At 57.7% G+C, this 16,738-nt stretch overlaps 1 protein-coding gene across 1 annotated transcript; it reads right to left on the bottom strand.

The window, feature by feature from the left end:
• Positions 1–899: 899 nt before the first annotated feature.
• Positions 900–10,945, bottom strand: ANGPTL4 (angiopoietin like 4). The gene is made up of 7 exons (XM_052801984.1): positions 10,373–10,945; positions 9,771–9,881; positions 9,150–9,282; positions 4,461–4,574; positions 4,279–4,374; positions 3,125–3,400; positions 900–2,552 (listed from the first exon to the last, which is right to left on the bottom strand). The coding sequence occupies exons 1-7, from the start codon at positions 10,904–10,906 to the stop codon at positions 2,371–2,373; spliced, it is 1,446 nt and encodes a 481-aa protein (XP_052657944.1). The 5' UTR covers positions 10,907–10,945; the 3' UTR covers positions 900–2,370.
• Positions 10,946–16,738: the final 5,793 nt, after the last annotated feature.

Here is a 16,738-nt window from a genome sequence, read left to right as displayed (position 1 = left end):
AAAAATGTATTTCTGAATGCAAGAGTGAGCAGATAGATAGCACAGAGCCAGGTATAACAGGCTGTTTGTGCAATTGTGCTTGGGGCTATCATTAACCCCAGGCTTTTCCCCAGGGAAGGAAGACAGACACAGGAGCTGGGGCCACATTTAGGTACATCAGGTATTTATACAGCCGCTCTAGGGGACTAGAGCAGTCTCGTCTCTTTTTTCTGCAATGAGCAATTTAGCTAGTCAAGGAAGGGAGACAAAAAGAAGCACTTGCTATTTTCTCCAGCTCCAGCATCAGGCCATATGTCTGGGATCATGAGCACAGCTGGAGTTTACCCCCATCATCTTCAAGGCTCCTGCTCCATTGCCAGCTCATTTCATTCCTACATATATGTAATCATTCCCCAGAAGTTGCAATAAATGCTTTTGGAGATGACTGTGCATGTATGGTGTGAGCAGGTAAAACGCTACTACTTATTTGGGCTTGTCCTGATCAGCTCCAACTTTAATCTATCCAGATAATTCAGACCCCAGCCACCAGTCTCATTCAAGGTGTTGGCACAGGGTTTTCTAGCCAGCTACAAGGAATATCTCCCTGGTACAAAGGTCTGCTGCCAGGGAATAAGAAAATCCAGCTCGTTGTCACTTGTAAACATGCTGCCCCAGGTCCTGATTTCCAGAGGGAAAAACAATTCAGAAGTCCGTAAACTTCAGGCTAAAAACCACTCCTGGGGGCTATAGCAGGTATTTATCTCAGAGAGCTCCATAAGGCTACAGCTGAAAATTGAGGCCAGAAGGAAGAGTAGTGCTCAGGTCAAATTCCCAACAAGTGAAGTTTCTGAATCCAGAGTCCTCACATAGCTCCCACACATCTTCTGCTGGTAAACCATCAGGCAAATAATCCAGGCAGGACAGTTACAGGCTTGTTTTTATTAAAAGACATCTTCGGAAAAGATATTTTAGTACAAAAAAAAAAAAAGTTTAAAATACACAAACTACAGTTGCTTTTTTTTTCCAGCATCAACATTTATAAATTACACCACATCGTTGTTATTAACACTGCATTTAAATATGGAAACAAATTAAAACAGGAAATTCATCAACAAAATCCAACATACTACAAATGACTATTTACAATATTTAGCAGCTAGGAGCTCTAGCACGGTAGTCAATATGACTTCAATAGGGCAGGATGCTTGGGAAGCCCCAAGACGGCAGCTTGGCCCGTAACAGTATTTTGGAACCTGTTTTGCCCACCTCTCCCCAGATACCCACCCCAAAGGCAGAGGCGATGCTGTACACGAGGGTATGCACCCAACAAGGCGGTGCAGCTCTTGCAGAGAAACCCTATTGTCCCCTGGCCCTTTAGAGCAAGGTTTGGGGCGCATATGCAGGATGGTGCTATTCACTCTGCAAAGCATGGGGACTCTGGTGGGAGAAGGCAGCCAGCCCTCCAGGCTTCAGGGGGATTTACAGCTGGCAGCAGGGCTCGTCCTGCCCAGGGACAGTCACTGCTCTGTACCTGTGCCCTCCTAGTGCTCGTCCTAACCACCCCCAGCAACACTGGTAGGCTCCAGGCAGAGCTTAAGACTCAGCCTTCCAGGATCTGGCCCTCATGTAACCAGCTGCAGGATCCCACACATTGTCTCCTGGAGCTGGAAGCAGTTTCCCCAGATCCTGGCAAATTCCAGCACAGCCAGAAATACAGGGCTTTGAAGCCCTGGGGGCCAGGGAAGCCAGGTGAGCCTGAGGTCCCCCTGCTTCTGCACAGGGTGTCCTTCAGCCTTCCCACCAACACGCTTATTCTCGGGGCGTTGAAGTCACTGGAGCAGGGGCTGTGCAGATGGAGCAGCCTGAGGCTCACTGCCCCACGGCACCAGCCAGGGAAGGAAACTCTGGGGGCTTTCACAGGAGGGTACGTAGGACATCATTTGGGAACAACAGTGAAAGACAGGACACGGCAAGGCTCCGTACCCAACACTCGGGTCCAGGGTAGTGAAACACTTCACATGCTCCCCTTCTACCCAGCCCCAGCTCATCAAAACCAGCACAGAAGTGTTCAGACAGGACAGAAAGCACCAGACAACTTGAACTTGCCGCAGCAGCACGTGGCAGGTTGGAAGACCCTTGTGCATGCTCTGCAGGTGGATGTCCCTGCTGGTGGCTCCTCTTCTGGTTTGGGAGCTCCCATCCAGGGGTTTCAGCAACATGGAGCTGTTTTACTTATGGTGAGGAGCTGTGTCATGCCACTAAAGGGCTGCTAACCAAGAGAAACGCTCCTCGGGGGACTTCCTGGGGAGGGTAGGTTTGTTTTCTGTAAACACCAAGTGATGGAGCTCAGGTCTGTGCTCCACAGAGAAGGTCAAGTCTCAAGTGGCAGCTTTAGGGCTCTGCTTCCAGTGCTGCGGGTTGGATTTTCATGGTGGTTGACTTCAGCGGGTAATACCTGCCTTTCCATGTCTTCCAGAAGATGCCCTGCTTGCGCTCGTGCCGCTGGCGGGGGATGGAGCGGAAGTATTTCCCGTTGAGGTTGGCATGGCCACAGGTGCTGAACCACCAGCCACCTACCAAGGCAATGCAGAGGCAGGTTTAACCCACAGCACTTCCAGACAGAAAACAAATCCAGGTTCAAGGCAGCTGCTGCCCCCATTTTCCCCACTTTTCCAGGGCTTCGGGACCTTACAAGACCACCTCGTACACACTTGAGGAGTCCCATGCACTGGGAAACCTTTGCACGGATCCCGTATGACTTCAGGATGCGTCTGCAAATCTCTGCTGCTCTTTCTTGCATGCAAAACCCCCTCAAACCCTTCAGCAGCCCCGTCTCAGGCCTGGGGACTGTCCTCTGCTTCGCTTGAAACATTTCCAAGCAAGGTGGCAGCCAGCAAAGCTGTTATGAAGACAGATGCTTGGGCCAAGACCCAAATCATGAACCCCTCCTGGTTTCAGCTTCCCTCCTGGTTCCCTGCACAGCTCCCCCAAGGATGCAGCTTTCCCAGGGAAGCAGGGGACAAGCCAGGCTCAACACCAAAGGGGTCTAGTCCCGCAGGGTCACTGTCCCACTCAGGGCCACCACCAGAGAGCGGAGGGCTGCAGGAAAAGTGCACGCCACTGGGAAGGAAGAGCTTGTACTGACCTGAGAGGTGTTTGGCACAGTTTGTGTCAGCTTTGAGGTCGTGGTCACGATCCCGAGTGGAGAAAGGCAGCTGCCTGAAGTCCCCAATGGCATTTTCCAGCTCTCCAGACAGAGGTCCCAGCAGGTTGAGCATGTAGGCTGTGCTCTCACCACCAAGGCTGAAGACAAACTGAACCACCTGGGAATTTCCCTCCCAGTCTTCCAGCTCAATCAGGAGATTGTATCTTCCCTCTTGGACAAGGTGATGTATCTTCTCCAGGCCCAGCCAGAAGTCACCTGAAACAAGACACATTGCATTGGCTGCAGGGACACAAACATGCTGTGCGTCCTGGTTTCAGCTGGAATAATTTCCTTCTTAGTAGCTGGTATAGTGCTGTGTTTTGGATTTAGGATGAAAATAATGTTGATAACACACTGATGTTTTAGTTGTTGCTAAGCAGTGTTTGTACCAAGTCAAGGACTTTTCAATTTTTCATGCTGCCCTGCCAGCAGAGGCTGGGAATGCACGAGAAACTGGGAAGGGACACAGCAAGGACAGCTGACCCAAACAAACCAAAGGGTATTCCATACCCTATTACATCATGCCCCATCCCACAGGGGGCAGGGGGGTCCAGTATATAAACTGGAAGGAGTTGGCTGGGGGGCACCACAGCTCAGGGATTGGCTGGGCATCAGTCAGCAGGTGGTGAGCAATTGTGTTGTGCATCACTTGTTCTGTATATTCTTGTAGTAGTAGTAGTATTTTCCCTTCCTTTTCTGTCATATTAAACTGTCTTTATCTCAACCCACGAGTTTTACTTCCCGCCCCCCCCCCCCCCCCCAATTCTCTCCCCCCTCCTGAGGCAGGGTGAGTGAGCAGCTGCGTGGTGCTTCGTTGCCGGCTGGGGTTAAACCACGACACCGTGCAAAGCCAAAACATGAACAGGCTCCAGAGACAAACAGGGACAACCCAGGACACTGCAGCATTTGAATCGCTGTCTGGTACCTGCAGGACAAGTCAGGAAGACCAAGGACTCTTGCTCTGCAAGCAGTGTCCCCTCCCCTCCTTAGCCCAATGCTGTGCTCCAACACGTAGAGATCTCCAGGGGCCAGCAAGGGGGAATAACTTGTACTAAGATATCACAATAAGACGACAGACACTGTTGTCCACCTACCGTGAAGGTCTCCAAAGCCATTCTTGTAGGCATCCCAAAGCTGGTCAAAGTCCACAGAGCCGTCTGTGCGCCTCTGGATCACTGTCCAGCCACCTTCTGTGGACCGGAAAAACACGGTCATTTGGGGTTACCATTTGCAAGACCACCGTGCAAAGCGCTGCGGGACATCTCCACTGCTTTACCTGCGGTCATGTCGCAGTAGACTTTGAAGGGCTGAGACCCTGCAGGCTGCACCTGGAAAACACCGCTGCTTTGCTGCCCAGCCAGGAAGAGCTGGTGGCAATCCTCTGGAAGCTCTGTGGGGGAAGGAAACGGGGATTGAGAAAACAGCCCTGTGTCCCACTTCCTTAGCAGGCTGCTCCTACCACGGCCCTGGCACTTGCAGCCCTGGCCACGAGCCCGGCCAGCTGTGCACAGCAGTGGCTGCAGCTCTGGACATGTGCTGGAGACGGCAGCCCCCGACTTCAGCATCTTTAAATGCTGTGACCCCGTATCTTCCCATTTATCCGAACATAGCTCCTTGGGCTTCTATCCAAGGCAGAAGCCAGGCGTTGGGCCAGGCTGGGGTGACCTAGGCTGGAGAGCAGAGCTCCCCATTGAGGAGACACCCGAGGAGCTTCCCAGCTCCCTCTGTGCCCACAGCAGGCAGGAGCAGCCCATCTGGGGTGGAGTAACGCCAGAGGCCAGCCAGGACCAAGCATCCCCATCCCACCCCAAGGCTGAAGCAGTCTCGAAGGGCCTCAGGGGAAGAAAGAAACCCCAAGTGCTGCCATCAGGAAAGCACCTGAGCATCCAGCACACGACCTCTTGCTCCTGGTGACTCTGGTGGCCCCAGCCAGATGTCCTGTTGGGCAACTTGCCACCAGCACACCTGGGGCCAGGCTGGGGTAACCCTTTTGCCCAAGACACCAACCGGGGCAGGGACGGGGTGGGGTGGGTGGACCACAAGGAGCCCAAGCTCATTGCACGAGTAGATTGCCTGGGATGAAGCCAACCCCCAGCTTGCCCCGCTCCATCCCCACACCAGCCGGGCTCCCACCTCTCCTTCCGCCCCTGAGGGGACTTTGCCCAGAGCTGCCAGCAAAGCACCGTTTCAACAGCGCTGACAAAAGTCCATCCAGGAACCACCACCCGAAGCACTTGGGGAGAGACAGGGACGGCGGGGGGGGGGGGGGAACCTATTACAAAACCCAAGTCAAAAGGCCGCAGGAGGATGTGCAGGGACTTCAGCCCCCAGGCTGTCAGCACAGTCAAGGGGCTCTTTGTCAGCCGGGACAGGTGCCCCCATCACCCCCAGACAAAGGGGGTCTGTTCTCCCCGCACGAGGGTGGGATGGATTTTGGTGGCTCACAGCTGCTGCCAGCACGACCCCAAGACAGACGGGTGAAGAAACCTAAAGACAAGCCCCAGGCTGTGCTGGGGTGCTGGCTACCCCCCCAACCCTGCTGTGGGGTCCCCCTTGCAGTAGCTGCCCCTGGGGTCACGGCTGGCACCATGACCCTGGGTGGCAGCGGGGAGAGGGGCCTCCCCCACAGCCGCAGGGTTTTGTGTGGGGCAGAAGGGGGGAAAATGGGGTCTTTGAGCTGCTGAGGACAAGAGCAGCCCCCGCGGGGCATCGGCCCCTGCCCCATCCTCTCTGGGCATCCAGGGAGCCCCGATGCTGCGTTGGGGTGAAGGGCAAAACCACAACTGGAGGAAAGGTCAGTTGGGGGGACCCAGGGGACAGCAATGTGACTCCTGCTACCACCTTTCACCTATTTCTCCCCAACCCCAGACCCCCCTGGTGAACTTTCCCCTCTTTGGCACAGGCAGCCCCTCTCCCACCACCTGCAGCGGGACAGCCCCACAGCCAGCATGGCCGGACTCACACTGCCCTTAGGATCCCTCGCACCCCCGAGCCGATGCCAGCACAGGACTGCTGCCACCAAGCCCGTCAGTGCACCCACAGGACGAGCGTGTGACCCTGAGCCCTCCCCAGGCCGGTGCACACGTGGATCGAGGGCGAGCGTTTTGCACGAGGGATCAAAACCACACAAAGCCACCCGGCACTGCGGGGAGGCCAAGTGCATCCCCAGTATCCCCACTTTCTAGGTGAATGCAGCTAGGGAAGCCAAAGGAGGCTCAGGGGAAGGAAAACCCACAACCTGACCCCACACCCACAGCTGCAGCAGCCCCGGCTCACAAGTGTGGCTGCGGGGAGGTGCTGGGGGCTGCTGGGCTCACCCAGCCTCACAGAGCTCCTCGCCTCCTCTCCCACCGTATCTCCCAGCATCAGCAGGACAGTGCCTGGGCAGATGCTCAGTGGCCCCAGCATGCAGAAGTCAGCACCATCCCCGTCTGTTTTTTTTTCTGGGCCCTGGCCACACTCAATGCACTTGGATCTCTTCTGTTTTCCTGGTGCAACAGGGACTTTCAAGCAGCTGAATGAGATGCAGCTGCTTGAACAGCCTCAGCTCAATCTTTTTGTTTGAGGAACATGCTCGTTAGTTCCAGTTCATGTTGCACATCCGTATGGCACCAGCAGAACAACAAGACCTCCTGGCTGCTCTGGATGTTTTTCTTTCCCTCCCCCTTTATTTAGCCAAACAAGACAGAAGAATCAACAAGGCTCACTGGAGCTGCCCCAGGCATGGCACCGTATTTACCCAACAGGATCTCCAGGCTTGACGAGAGGTCACCAACCTGGGATAAACAACCTTTCTTGCGGATGGCAGGGCATGCCTGGAGCTGTTTGCATCACCCCCCACCTCACCCTCCCCAACCCAATTATTTTGGAGTCCCAGCGCCACAGGGAGAGAGCGAGCAGGGCTCTACCTTTCCCCTACTCGGCCGGCTGCCAGAAAGCACAGGCTCTGCCTAAAGACCTGATCCTCTTTCTGCAAGTGATTAAACCTTTCACTCTCCAGGCTGCTTCAAGCCTTCAACTTTCACATGCTTGGCCCCGTGCCATCTTTGGCCTGAAAAAACTTGTGTTCACTGGATGCAAATAAAAGGGTCTTTCTGAAAGGGCTGCTGGTGGAGTTCATCGCTCTTCCCCAGGGCCATGCAGGCACTGCAGTTCTGCCTGACAATAGGCAGGGAGCTGCCGGCACAAGCCTTCCCGGCACTTGTCTGCTCTGAAAGCAGCCACAAGCCTCCCCAGGCAAAGGGCACAGGGCTGGCCTGCCAGATATTGTGTGCTTTAAGTTTTGCCAAAAAACTCACTCGACTTGCTAATGAGAGGAAGCCAATTTGTTTTCTGTCAGTGATACCAACATCAGGGATTAGGCAAGAGAAGGGGGAGCTCACAGCTCAGCCAGGTGGGAGGGAGTCGGGATGCCCAAGGTGCTGGGGATGCTCAGGGTCTCCCCATCAGGGACAGTGTGGCCTGAGAAGGTGCTGAGCTCTCACCACCACCTCCACGCTGCCTCGTGGCATCCCCAGGGGCTGTGGGCCCTTGCTGCCTCCCACCGTGCTTCACAAGGGTTGCTGCACCCAGCACCCATCAGCTGGCGCAGAACCACAGAGCCTACATCTGCCACCAGTAAGTAGCAAAGACCCAAACCCATCACCCTGCACCCCACTTCTAGCATAACCTGAGAATGGAGCAGGGGGGTTGGACTAGCTGGTTGGACTAGATGACCTTTAAAGTTCCCTTCTAACTTAAACAATTCTAGGATTCCATGACACACTATCGAGGGCAAGTCACAAAGCAAAGCTGGAAAAAAATGGCAGGGAAAGAGGTTTTGAGACAGTTTTCTGGCTCACTAGTGCTGCTCTGACCGAAGGAGACCTCACGTAGCCCCACTGTGGGCTGGCCAGCCCCACTGAGCCAAGCACCAGGAGGAGTTTGGAGCCCCACATCCCATCTCTGTCCTTGTCCGCATCGATTCTGCAGCTCTTTGTTCTACTCACCCAGCTTTCAGGCACACTGGTGACAGCTCCAGGCTCCACATACAAATTACTGTGTGTTTTCCCACAGCTATACCTACACTAAGCCCTGGGCAGGATTTCCCCGTGCATCCTTACCCTGCCTGGTTTCTGTTTGGCTCACACTGGACATCCCCAGACAGCTGCACAGACAGAGCCAGCACCGTGATTTAGCTGACATAAGAGCAGCTGCTCCTGACCAGCAAACCCTGCAGGGACACCAGTTCCTGTCTGGGAGGGAGGCTGCGGGACGCAGCGCAGCTGGGGACACCCGCTTTGCTGCCCTTCGCTCTGTGGGAGCTCCTCCAGCCCCCTTGCCGGCAGAGAGGATGCTCCAGGCAGAGCCAGGAGCTCCAGATGCAGCATCCACTCATCTGCTCTGGTGCACGTTTCCCAGGGCTGGGAGTGCCCGGTGCCTTCACTGCCCAGGCGTTTACTGCACCTCAGCACCTTCCGCTAAGGACAGTGCGAGCTGAGGCACTTGTCTTTCATGTACGAGCCCTAAATATGAGCCAAGGGAGATGGACACGCAAGGATCTAGCTCTCCTCTCATGGTCCAGGGCTCCCTAACCCTCCACTCCACCAGCAGGCTGACTGAAAAGCAGACTCTGCCTGGTAAAGTGGGAGCAGGTGAACAAGAGTTAACTCCAAGGAGCAGAGATCCTCCTCTCCTGCTTGCATTCACCCCCCCACCTGCCAATCCTCTTTGACAAATAGCCGCTAGCAGTGTTTGTCCACTCCTCACTGCATTCTTAATATCAGGCAGGAAAATTCCTCTCAAATCCTTAAATTCCTACCCGTGCTCCAGATCCCCTCAGTCTGGCCAAACTCCCAAGCTCCGGTTTTGTGAGCACATCTCACATCCTGACTCAGGACAACTGAACCTTTTGTTTCCAAACAGTTGCAACTGCAGCAGGTTTGCTCCAGCACGGAGGAGCAGGGCAGCACGGGCAAATACTCACTCTGTGTCAGCACGGGCTCCCCGCTAGTGTTCTGACTCTGGTTGGTGAGGCTGAGGCTCTTCTTCAGGTTTATCTTCCACTTCGGCGACTGCGTTTTGTTGTCCTTCAGGTGTAAGGGGATCAGTAGATTGACCTAAAAAAAATGCACAAGTCAGAACAGTTTTATCTCAGCTCATTTCCAACACTCAGGGGAGCTGATCAGCCAAGCCGTCAGCTGCTCCCCTGTGACCAGAGCTGGGGCTGAACTTGCCCAGAAAGCTCAAGGAATAAGAGATACCAAAGGCTGGCAAAGCCAGAAATGATTGTGGTTTTTCACACCCATGCTAATGAGTTTATTCTGCAGATAAACTCAAAGAAAGAGCCCAGAGAGGGTCTGTTCCCACACACCAATTCCTCCTATTGCTCCGTGCAAATACTCGGGGAGCTTGCAGTTTGCTACCCTTGCACCAACACTGCAGCACAAGGACCAGCGCCACGGCCTTTGTAGGGTCCCCAAAGCCAGGGAGCAGCGGCACAGCCGGTTCTCCTGTCACCAGAGCACTGTGCCAGCTGGGCTGCCACGGCGGTTCATGCCAGGACCAGGCTGCGGTCCCCGAGCTGCAGAGTGGGACAGGAGCTCACCTTGCTCTGCAGGCTTTTAATTTGCAGATTCTGCTTGTCCAGCTTGTACTGCTGCTGCTTGATCTTCTGCAAGAGCTCCTCGATTCTCAAGTTCTGCGCATCCATCAGGGACTGCGGGGGGAAGAGCCAGGTGAACCCCGCAGCTCTGGGGAGATCCGCCTGTGCTGCACATACCGCACGGAGCCAGGTGGGCCAGTCCCCCCGGATGCTCCCGGTGCCCCCAGGACCTTCGGATCCGTGTGTCCCCCCACCCCGCTTTCCTGAGGCCGATCCCCACCCACTGCTCCCAGCACCCCAGGAGGGCCGGGTCCCCCGCACCCCTCCGGGCTGCCCCCCGCTGTGTCCCGGGGGAGCTGCTCCCCACAACTGCCCCGGGAGTGTCGGGTTCCCCCCCCACCGCTCTCCCGCGGCCGCTCCCGGGAAGGCAGGGCCCCCTCCCCGCTTCCCCCCAGCCCGGTCCCAGTACCCGGGAGGGGTGTGTGCCTGGTGGTCGTGTGTCGTGTCCCCCCGCCTTGGGTCGCTCCCGGCGCCTGGGTGGGTCGGGTCTCCCCCGCCTCCCCGGGTCGCTCCCGGTGCCCCCCCCCGCCCCCGTCGACGCTCACCTGCAGCGCTCCCAGGTCCTTGGCGCTCTGGTTATCGGCCGGCCGCGCCTGCAGCACTTGCCGGACGCGGCCCTCCAGCTGCTCCAGCCGCCCCTGGATCTGGGCTTTGTCGGCCGCCACCTCCTCCAGGCGCTGCCGCAGAGCCTCGGAGAGGTTGAGGAGCTGCCGGCCGCGGCCCTCCAGCTCCCGCACGCTGGCCCGCAGCCGCTCGCCCCGCTCCTGCGCCTCCCGCGCCTGGCGCAGCAGCCGCCCCATGGAGCTGTTGTGGGCGCTCAGGCGGCTGCCGAGCTCCCGCATCTGCCCCTTGGTGCGGTCCACGTGCTCCTTCAGGCCGTGGCCGAGCTGCAGCAGCCCGTGGGCGATCACGTTCACCTCGTCCCAAGAGGCGAACTGCGCCCGCCGCTCCTTGCTGCCCGCCCCCACCGACGAACGCCGCTCGGCCCCGGCTCGCCCGGCAGCCGGTCCCGGAGCCGGTCCCACGCCCGCGGCCGCCCCGGCGCACAACAGCAGCAGCGTCGCCCCGGTGAGCTGCATGGCTGCCCGGCCGCCTCCCAGTGCGCGCCCCGCCGCCGCGCTCCCGCTTTTATCGCCGCCCGCGCACCGCGGCGGGGACGGCCCCGGCACCGGCCCCTCCCCGCCCGCCCGGCCCCGCCGCTTTGTTCGCCCTCCCCCGCCGGGCCCGGGCCCCGGGCCGCCCGCGGCAGCCCCGGCTCCGAGTCCTGGCAGCTCCCACCCGGGGCAGCCTCGGTCCCTCGCCGCTGTGCCCTGCCCGCGCCCGTCCCCGTCCCCTTCCCCATCCCCGTCCCCGTCCCCTTCCCCATCCCCGTCCCCGTCCCCTTCCCCATCCCCGTCCCCTTCCCCATCCCCATCCCCGTCCCCGTCCCCTTCCCCATCCCCGTCCCCATCCCCGTCCCCGCTGACTGCTCTGCCCCTCACCCTGCACCGGGGACCCTCATCCCAGCCAAGCCCTGCCGCTTGCCCTCTCCCCTGCCCCGTGGAGCCCCCAGCCGTGGGTGCTGCCCCACCGTGTGCCTGCACCCGCCTCCTCTCCCCGGGCCGTGCCCCAGCGGGAGCTGTTGGCCTTGGGGTGGGTGTATGCTGCGGGCACAGGGCTCCCAGGCCGTGCCCTGATGGGTGCTGGGGGCCCTGGAGTGGGTGCCTGCGGTTGGAGCAGGACTCTGCTGGGTGGCCCTGGCAAGGATGGACGCCAGCCCTGGGGAGGGTGCACGCTTGGGGTCAGCTCCTCTGTGCACCTGGGGGGAGCAGGTCGTTCACTCCTCTAAACACTCCCTGTCTCCGAGAGTGCCAAGGATTAATTCCTCCCCCCTCTAAGGCTTCAATCATCCCCCTGTGAAAACGTGCATCTTCTTTCATTTGCAAGTGTCTTGGACTCTGGTTACCTGCTCTTCCCTCTTGTCCTGCCTTTTTCTGCTGGCCTAAAGGGATTTTCGGTCTCTGTTTTTTCTCCCCAGGAAGGAATTCACACACCGTGATGGAGCCACTCTCGGCTCTTTTCAGATAAGAGCAGATGGAGCCCTTCTGCTCCCTCCCCTCTGGGTGTTTCCTCCTGACGCCCCAGCACTCACTCCCTCCTCTACAAAGCGCATCCTAGAGCAGGGAGCTGCGTTCCCATCCGCACCGTCTTTCGGGGCTAAATCCCTGCTTCCCAGACTTGCTGGGCCCTGCCCACACGTCTCGCCGATGGCGAGCCCCCGTGGGACCAGGGCTGCAGCGGGGGCTTGTGCCAAGCTTGCCTCTGCTCAGCCCCACAGAAGCCCACAGCAGTTCTGTCTCCATCTCACTGCTGCCACTCCCAGCCCTGCCGCTCCGGCATGGCCCACCCGTCCTGGGGGAGAAGCCTTTTCATCTTGTCCGAAAATGCCTGGCATTAGGATTTGCCCTTCCAGGAGTCCCCATGTTACCTGGGGGTGCAGGCAGGGTGGTGGCACAGGAGCTTCCCAAGGGCAGTGCCTGTCAGGAGCGGCTTTCCTGCCCTGCACAGCTCTTCCCTGAGGATTTTTTGCCAAGGGTCTTCACTTGAGATCTACCACTCTATTTAACTGCGGTTTTGCAGAGCTCTCCCATGGCACTCAGCCTTGCCAAAGCGATGACGTGCACCCGATACTTCCATCAGCCAAGCTTATTTTCCCGTGCCCAGGTAGGCAACTAATATTCAGGGTTTCCCATCTTTTTCCTTTGCGGGGATAAATTCCCTGTTGTTGGGGGCGAAGCATCTCTTTGGTGTAGGTGTGTTTATGTACAAAGGTGTAGGAGGCTCCTGCAGAAATAAATACCAGCCACCGGTTTCTTGTTCTTCTGGACCTGAGCCGTCTCCAAGCATTTCCCAGCTGCTGCTCGGAAAGGGTGAGTGAGAGGCCTCAGGGCAAGCACCCAGCAGCGACAGCACAGGGAGGAGTCACAGAGGTAGGAACTGGGGAAGGAGGAATTTGGGAAATTTCAGCAGGCACAGAGTCGAGAGAGCTCCCAGCCCCCTCCTCCAGCAGGCACTTTCTCATTTATTTCAGGGTTGGAAGGAATTTTTCAAATGAGGAAAAAGGAAAAGAATTGTGGTCGTCGCTTTTTCCAAACCTTTGAGGTTTGGGGAGCCCCTCCGTGCTCGTCCTGCTGCGGTTGCTGGAGAGGAGCTGGGGCCGCGTTGGGGGGGCTGGTGGTGATGGGGAGGGGTCACACACACCCCCCCCCGGCAGGACGAGAGCATCGGATTTCTCTGTGGGGCCTGGGGTCCCTGTGTGGCACCTTGGTCATGCCAGATGTTGTACATCTGCCCCCCCCCCCCCCAAAGGACAGATCTGCTGCCACCCCCACCACCCCTCCTGAGTGCTGGAGGGGCAGCCACGGCTCTGCCAAAAATTCCCAGATGGGGTCGTCCCCCCCAAAAAACATGAAAATTCTTTTCATCTTGGTCCCGCGGGTTTTTGGCATCCCAGGAGAGAGAGAGAGCTGGCAGGAGCCATGCCCACGGAGCCCGGGGTTGGAGCACCCAGCATCCTGAGAGCCCTCTGACCTGGGAAACACCAAACCCCCGAGTCACTGGGACAAACAGGGAATCAAAATTTCATGTGTTGACTATTGCTCTGGATTAACGACGTCAGGCAAAATGAATCCTGTGTGCAGCTCCGCTCCCTGCCCTGCCGTTACCCAACACTGGAGCTTGTCCTGGGAAACGATGGGGTTATGCCGGGTGCCGAAGCAGACGTGTTCCCACTGGTTATTTTCTGCATTTGCAGTGTTTGTGCTGAGGCAGGAGAGAGGTAATGTAAGAAGCCAAGGCCTGTTGAGAAGCCACATGATTTATGCATTTTCCTTTGGCTGTGTTTTCCTATTGGGACATCTCCAATTTGCCCTGAGAAATATGAATTTTTAACGTACACAAATGAAAAGTCCCCTGAGGCCCTGAGCTACCCTGGGCTGTGAATGACCACAGGTCAATGGGAAGGTGCTCTCTACAGACCCGAGTTTAAATAGAGCTTAAAATGGCCTGGCCAGCAGGGATTGATCTCTCAAGGCATTTCTCCGTGCCATGAGGAAGCCCTGGTCTGCCCCACATGGAAGGCTGTGGCCGAAATCCCTGTGGGGTCCTGACTGCCCGGCTCGGTTTGGGGCTGGGGAAGGGCCGAGGTTTTCTCCGGGGGGATGAAGGACCTTTTACCCTGCGCAGCAGCGTGCACCCCCAGGAGGGACCCCGCAAGGACCCTGCCCCAGCCCAGCAGACCCTGCGGCCTTTGGGACACCGGAGCAGCCCAGGGAGCAGGAGGGCACGGTGGCCCTCGGGGCTGCCCCTGCATCTCTGCGTGCTTCATCGAGGTCCCACTGGCTGGGGTCATCCCCTGGTGAGGGAACAGCAGACTCCAGAGGCAGTTATTTTTTGTGGACGTCTCTCTGTGGGAACAGGCGTCACTCCCATCCCAGTCCCTATCCTTATCCCAGTCACAACACCCATTCTCATCCCCATCCCCATGCCCTCTTCCATGCAATCCTCCCAGTCCAGCCAGCCGGAAAAGGCAGTATCCCCAGCACGCACCACAGGTAGCTCCTCCAAACAACCCCCACACGCCTGGTGGCACATCCCCATCTCCATCGCCATCCCCGTTGCCGTCCCCGTCCTGCCATCCCATGCACAGCAGTCTGCGAGCGGGCGGGCTGCGATGGGTGTCTTTGTTCTCTGCCTTTCTCCATCTCACTCCTTCCCACGCTGACCTGGCGGGTCACTGTGCGAAAGTTCAGCCCGGCCTGAACTCACATGAATTCCTGCAGCTGCTCAGCCCTGGGCTCACGTCACCAGGAGGGACGGGAGAGATGCTGACTTACAGGAAGGTTGCTCACAGTGTTGCTTTATTGTTGGAAATGGCAAACAGAAGGGAGACTCCAATGAGAGGGGAATAGGGCATATGTGAATTATGCCGTCACCGCTTCAGGGATAAATTTAGGTTTTCCAGAGGAACGGTTATTCTGATTCAGTGGAGGTCGGGAGACGTCCAACAGGGATTTCCTACTGGCCCCTGGCTGAGAGCAGTAGCACGTCTCACCCAGACAAGCACTGGCAGCATTCCTGGCTGGAGCAGGCAACCCATCCACCTTGGTCTCCGCTCAAACCTGGTCGTGGCAGTGAGTTATCTATTGCACACCCACGGGCCCAGCCCTGCTAGAGAAACAGTTCTGCCTGCTAAAAACCCCCCGCGCTGGGGTCACTTATTCCAGCTCTTCCCAAGCACGAGCTTTGCTGCACCAGAAACCCCGTCCCCCCCTGCTCCGGAGAGGGGCTGTGTGGCTCCTGGCCTCGGCACATGGCAGTGAGGGACCAGCCCGGCTCCTGCAGCCTGCCGGGACCTGCTCCGCAGCCAGGTTGGTTGTATCTCAACCCTCACCGCCCCGAGGGGACTGGTGACACTGGGGCAACACAGTTGACTGCCTGAGCACCAGCCTCATCCTTCCCCAGGGACACCCCCTCATCCCTGTCAGCGAGTTTGCAAAAGCTTCTGCTCTTGATGGCGCTGCTTCCTGAGCAGAGACAAATTTCTAAGCAGGGTGAGTCAGAAACATGGAAAATTGGTTGCAGCCATCCACCCCCAGCGAGGACCATCTGCATTGGGAGCTCGGCCATGTTGCCCGGGCTCCATTCCCATCCTCTCTCCTCTGGCTTTCCCTGCCGGCACAGGGCAGCCCTGGGCAAACTGCTGGCAGCCCAAGCGAGGGGAGAAGATGTCGGTACCTGGGCTGCAATGTCCCCTATGGGCTCTGGAGGATGGGGTGAGGGTTGCAGCCACCCTGGGGTTCCTCTGACCTGGGGAGGATCCCAGGGACTGCTAGCCCAGAGCAGGGAAGCCCATTTTCACGCCTGAAAAGCCGACATAAAAGGCCCGCGACACTCTCGATCCAAGCGGCCTCCTTATTTTCCTGGCAGGGCTGGATGAAGGTTATGCAAGTCTTCACTACCCTTTATTCTTCCTGCCATCCCGGGGCTCCTTGGGGAGTGCCGGGGTTACTGTGCGGAAGGTCACACATGCCAGAAGGCAGGAAACCGGAGGGCTTGGGTTAATGTGGGAGGCTTGGCAGCCGAAGAAATCCGACCCTTATTTTTACAGTCATCTCTCAATTTAAACAACATGCGTTTTGAATTAGGGGCTCTCGCTGGCTGGGCTTGCAGCTCATCGGCACAGGGAGCTCCAGGTCCCCAGGGGATGAGGCTGCCCTTTGGCACACTCAGTTTGCTCCCAAGCCCATGTGGGAAGGGCCAGACCACCGAAACCGGGGCTGGGCTCTGCTTTCCCAACGAGACAATGGTGGCTTCCCTTTTACTAGCAACCTTTGGCTAGTGACAGAGACAGTGGCTTTGGAAGAGCCTTTTGTGGGCAGGGAGGTGACAGGGGATTTCTCCAGACGTTTTCTGAACATCCTTTCATTTCCTTCACCATTTCTGGAAGAAGATGCCCAGAGCCACTGGAAGGAGACAGCCGCTGCAGCAAGCATGAGCAGAGCCCACAGCGAGTGCATCCACGGTCCTGTTAGTCACTCCTGGTCACCCATCCCCTTCTCTGCAATGGGGATGGAGGTGGCTCTGGCACTCCTCGGCACTTATCAGTCGGCATCTGCCGGTGGCCGTGGCCCCTCCATTCTGCTGGCACAACTCCTCGCAGACTGGATCTCCTGGTGCAGCACAAAGGGCTTCTTTGGCTGCGCTGTATGATAAACCTCAGAGTCACTTCTGCTGTCCAGGACGGTTTTTAGCCACCCCAGGACATGCAGGACGGGTGGCTGCGCTGGCCCTCGGGGACTTGCACTCCTGTCCAACACCTTGCTGGGTGAGTGCTGGGTAAGTGCTTTTTGGCCTCCTGAGCTCTCCCGCAT

The sequence above is a fragment of the Harpia harpyja genome, chromosome 11, assembly GCF_026419915.1.
Source record: "Harpia harpyja isolate bHarHar1 chromosome 11, bHarHar1 primary haplotype, whole genome shotgun sequence".
Classification (NCBI taxonomy): Eukaryota; Metazoa; Chordata; class Aves; order Accipitriformes; family Accipitridae; genus Harpia; species Harpia harpyja.
This window is presented reverse-complemented; position numbering and strand designations above follow the sequence as displayed.

Excerpts from the sequence above, each read along its gene's own strand:
- ANGPTL4 (XM_052801984.1), bottom strand. The coding sequence starts at position 10,906 with ATGCAGCTCACCGGGGCGACGCTGCTGCTGTTGTGCGCCGGGGCGGCC. Across the intron at positions 9,283-9,770 it reads TTAAAAGCCTGCAGAGCAAG|GTCAATCTACTGATCCCCTT; the intron begins GTGAGCTCCTGT and ends CATTTTTTTTAG. Across the intron at positions 2,553-3,124 it reads CTGTGCCAAACACCTCTCAG|GTGGCTGGTGGTTCAGCACC; the intron begins GTCAGTACAAGC and ends TTGCCTTGGTAG.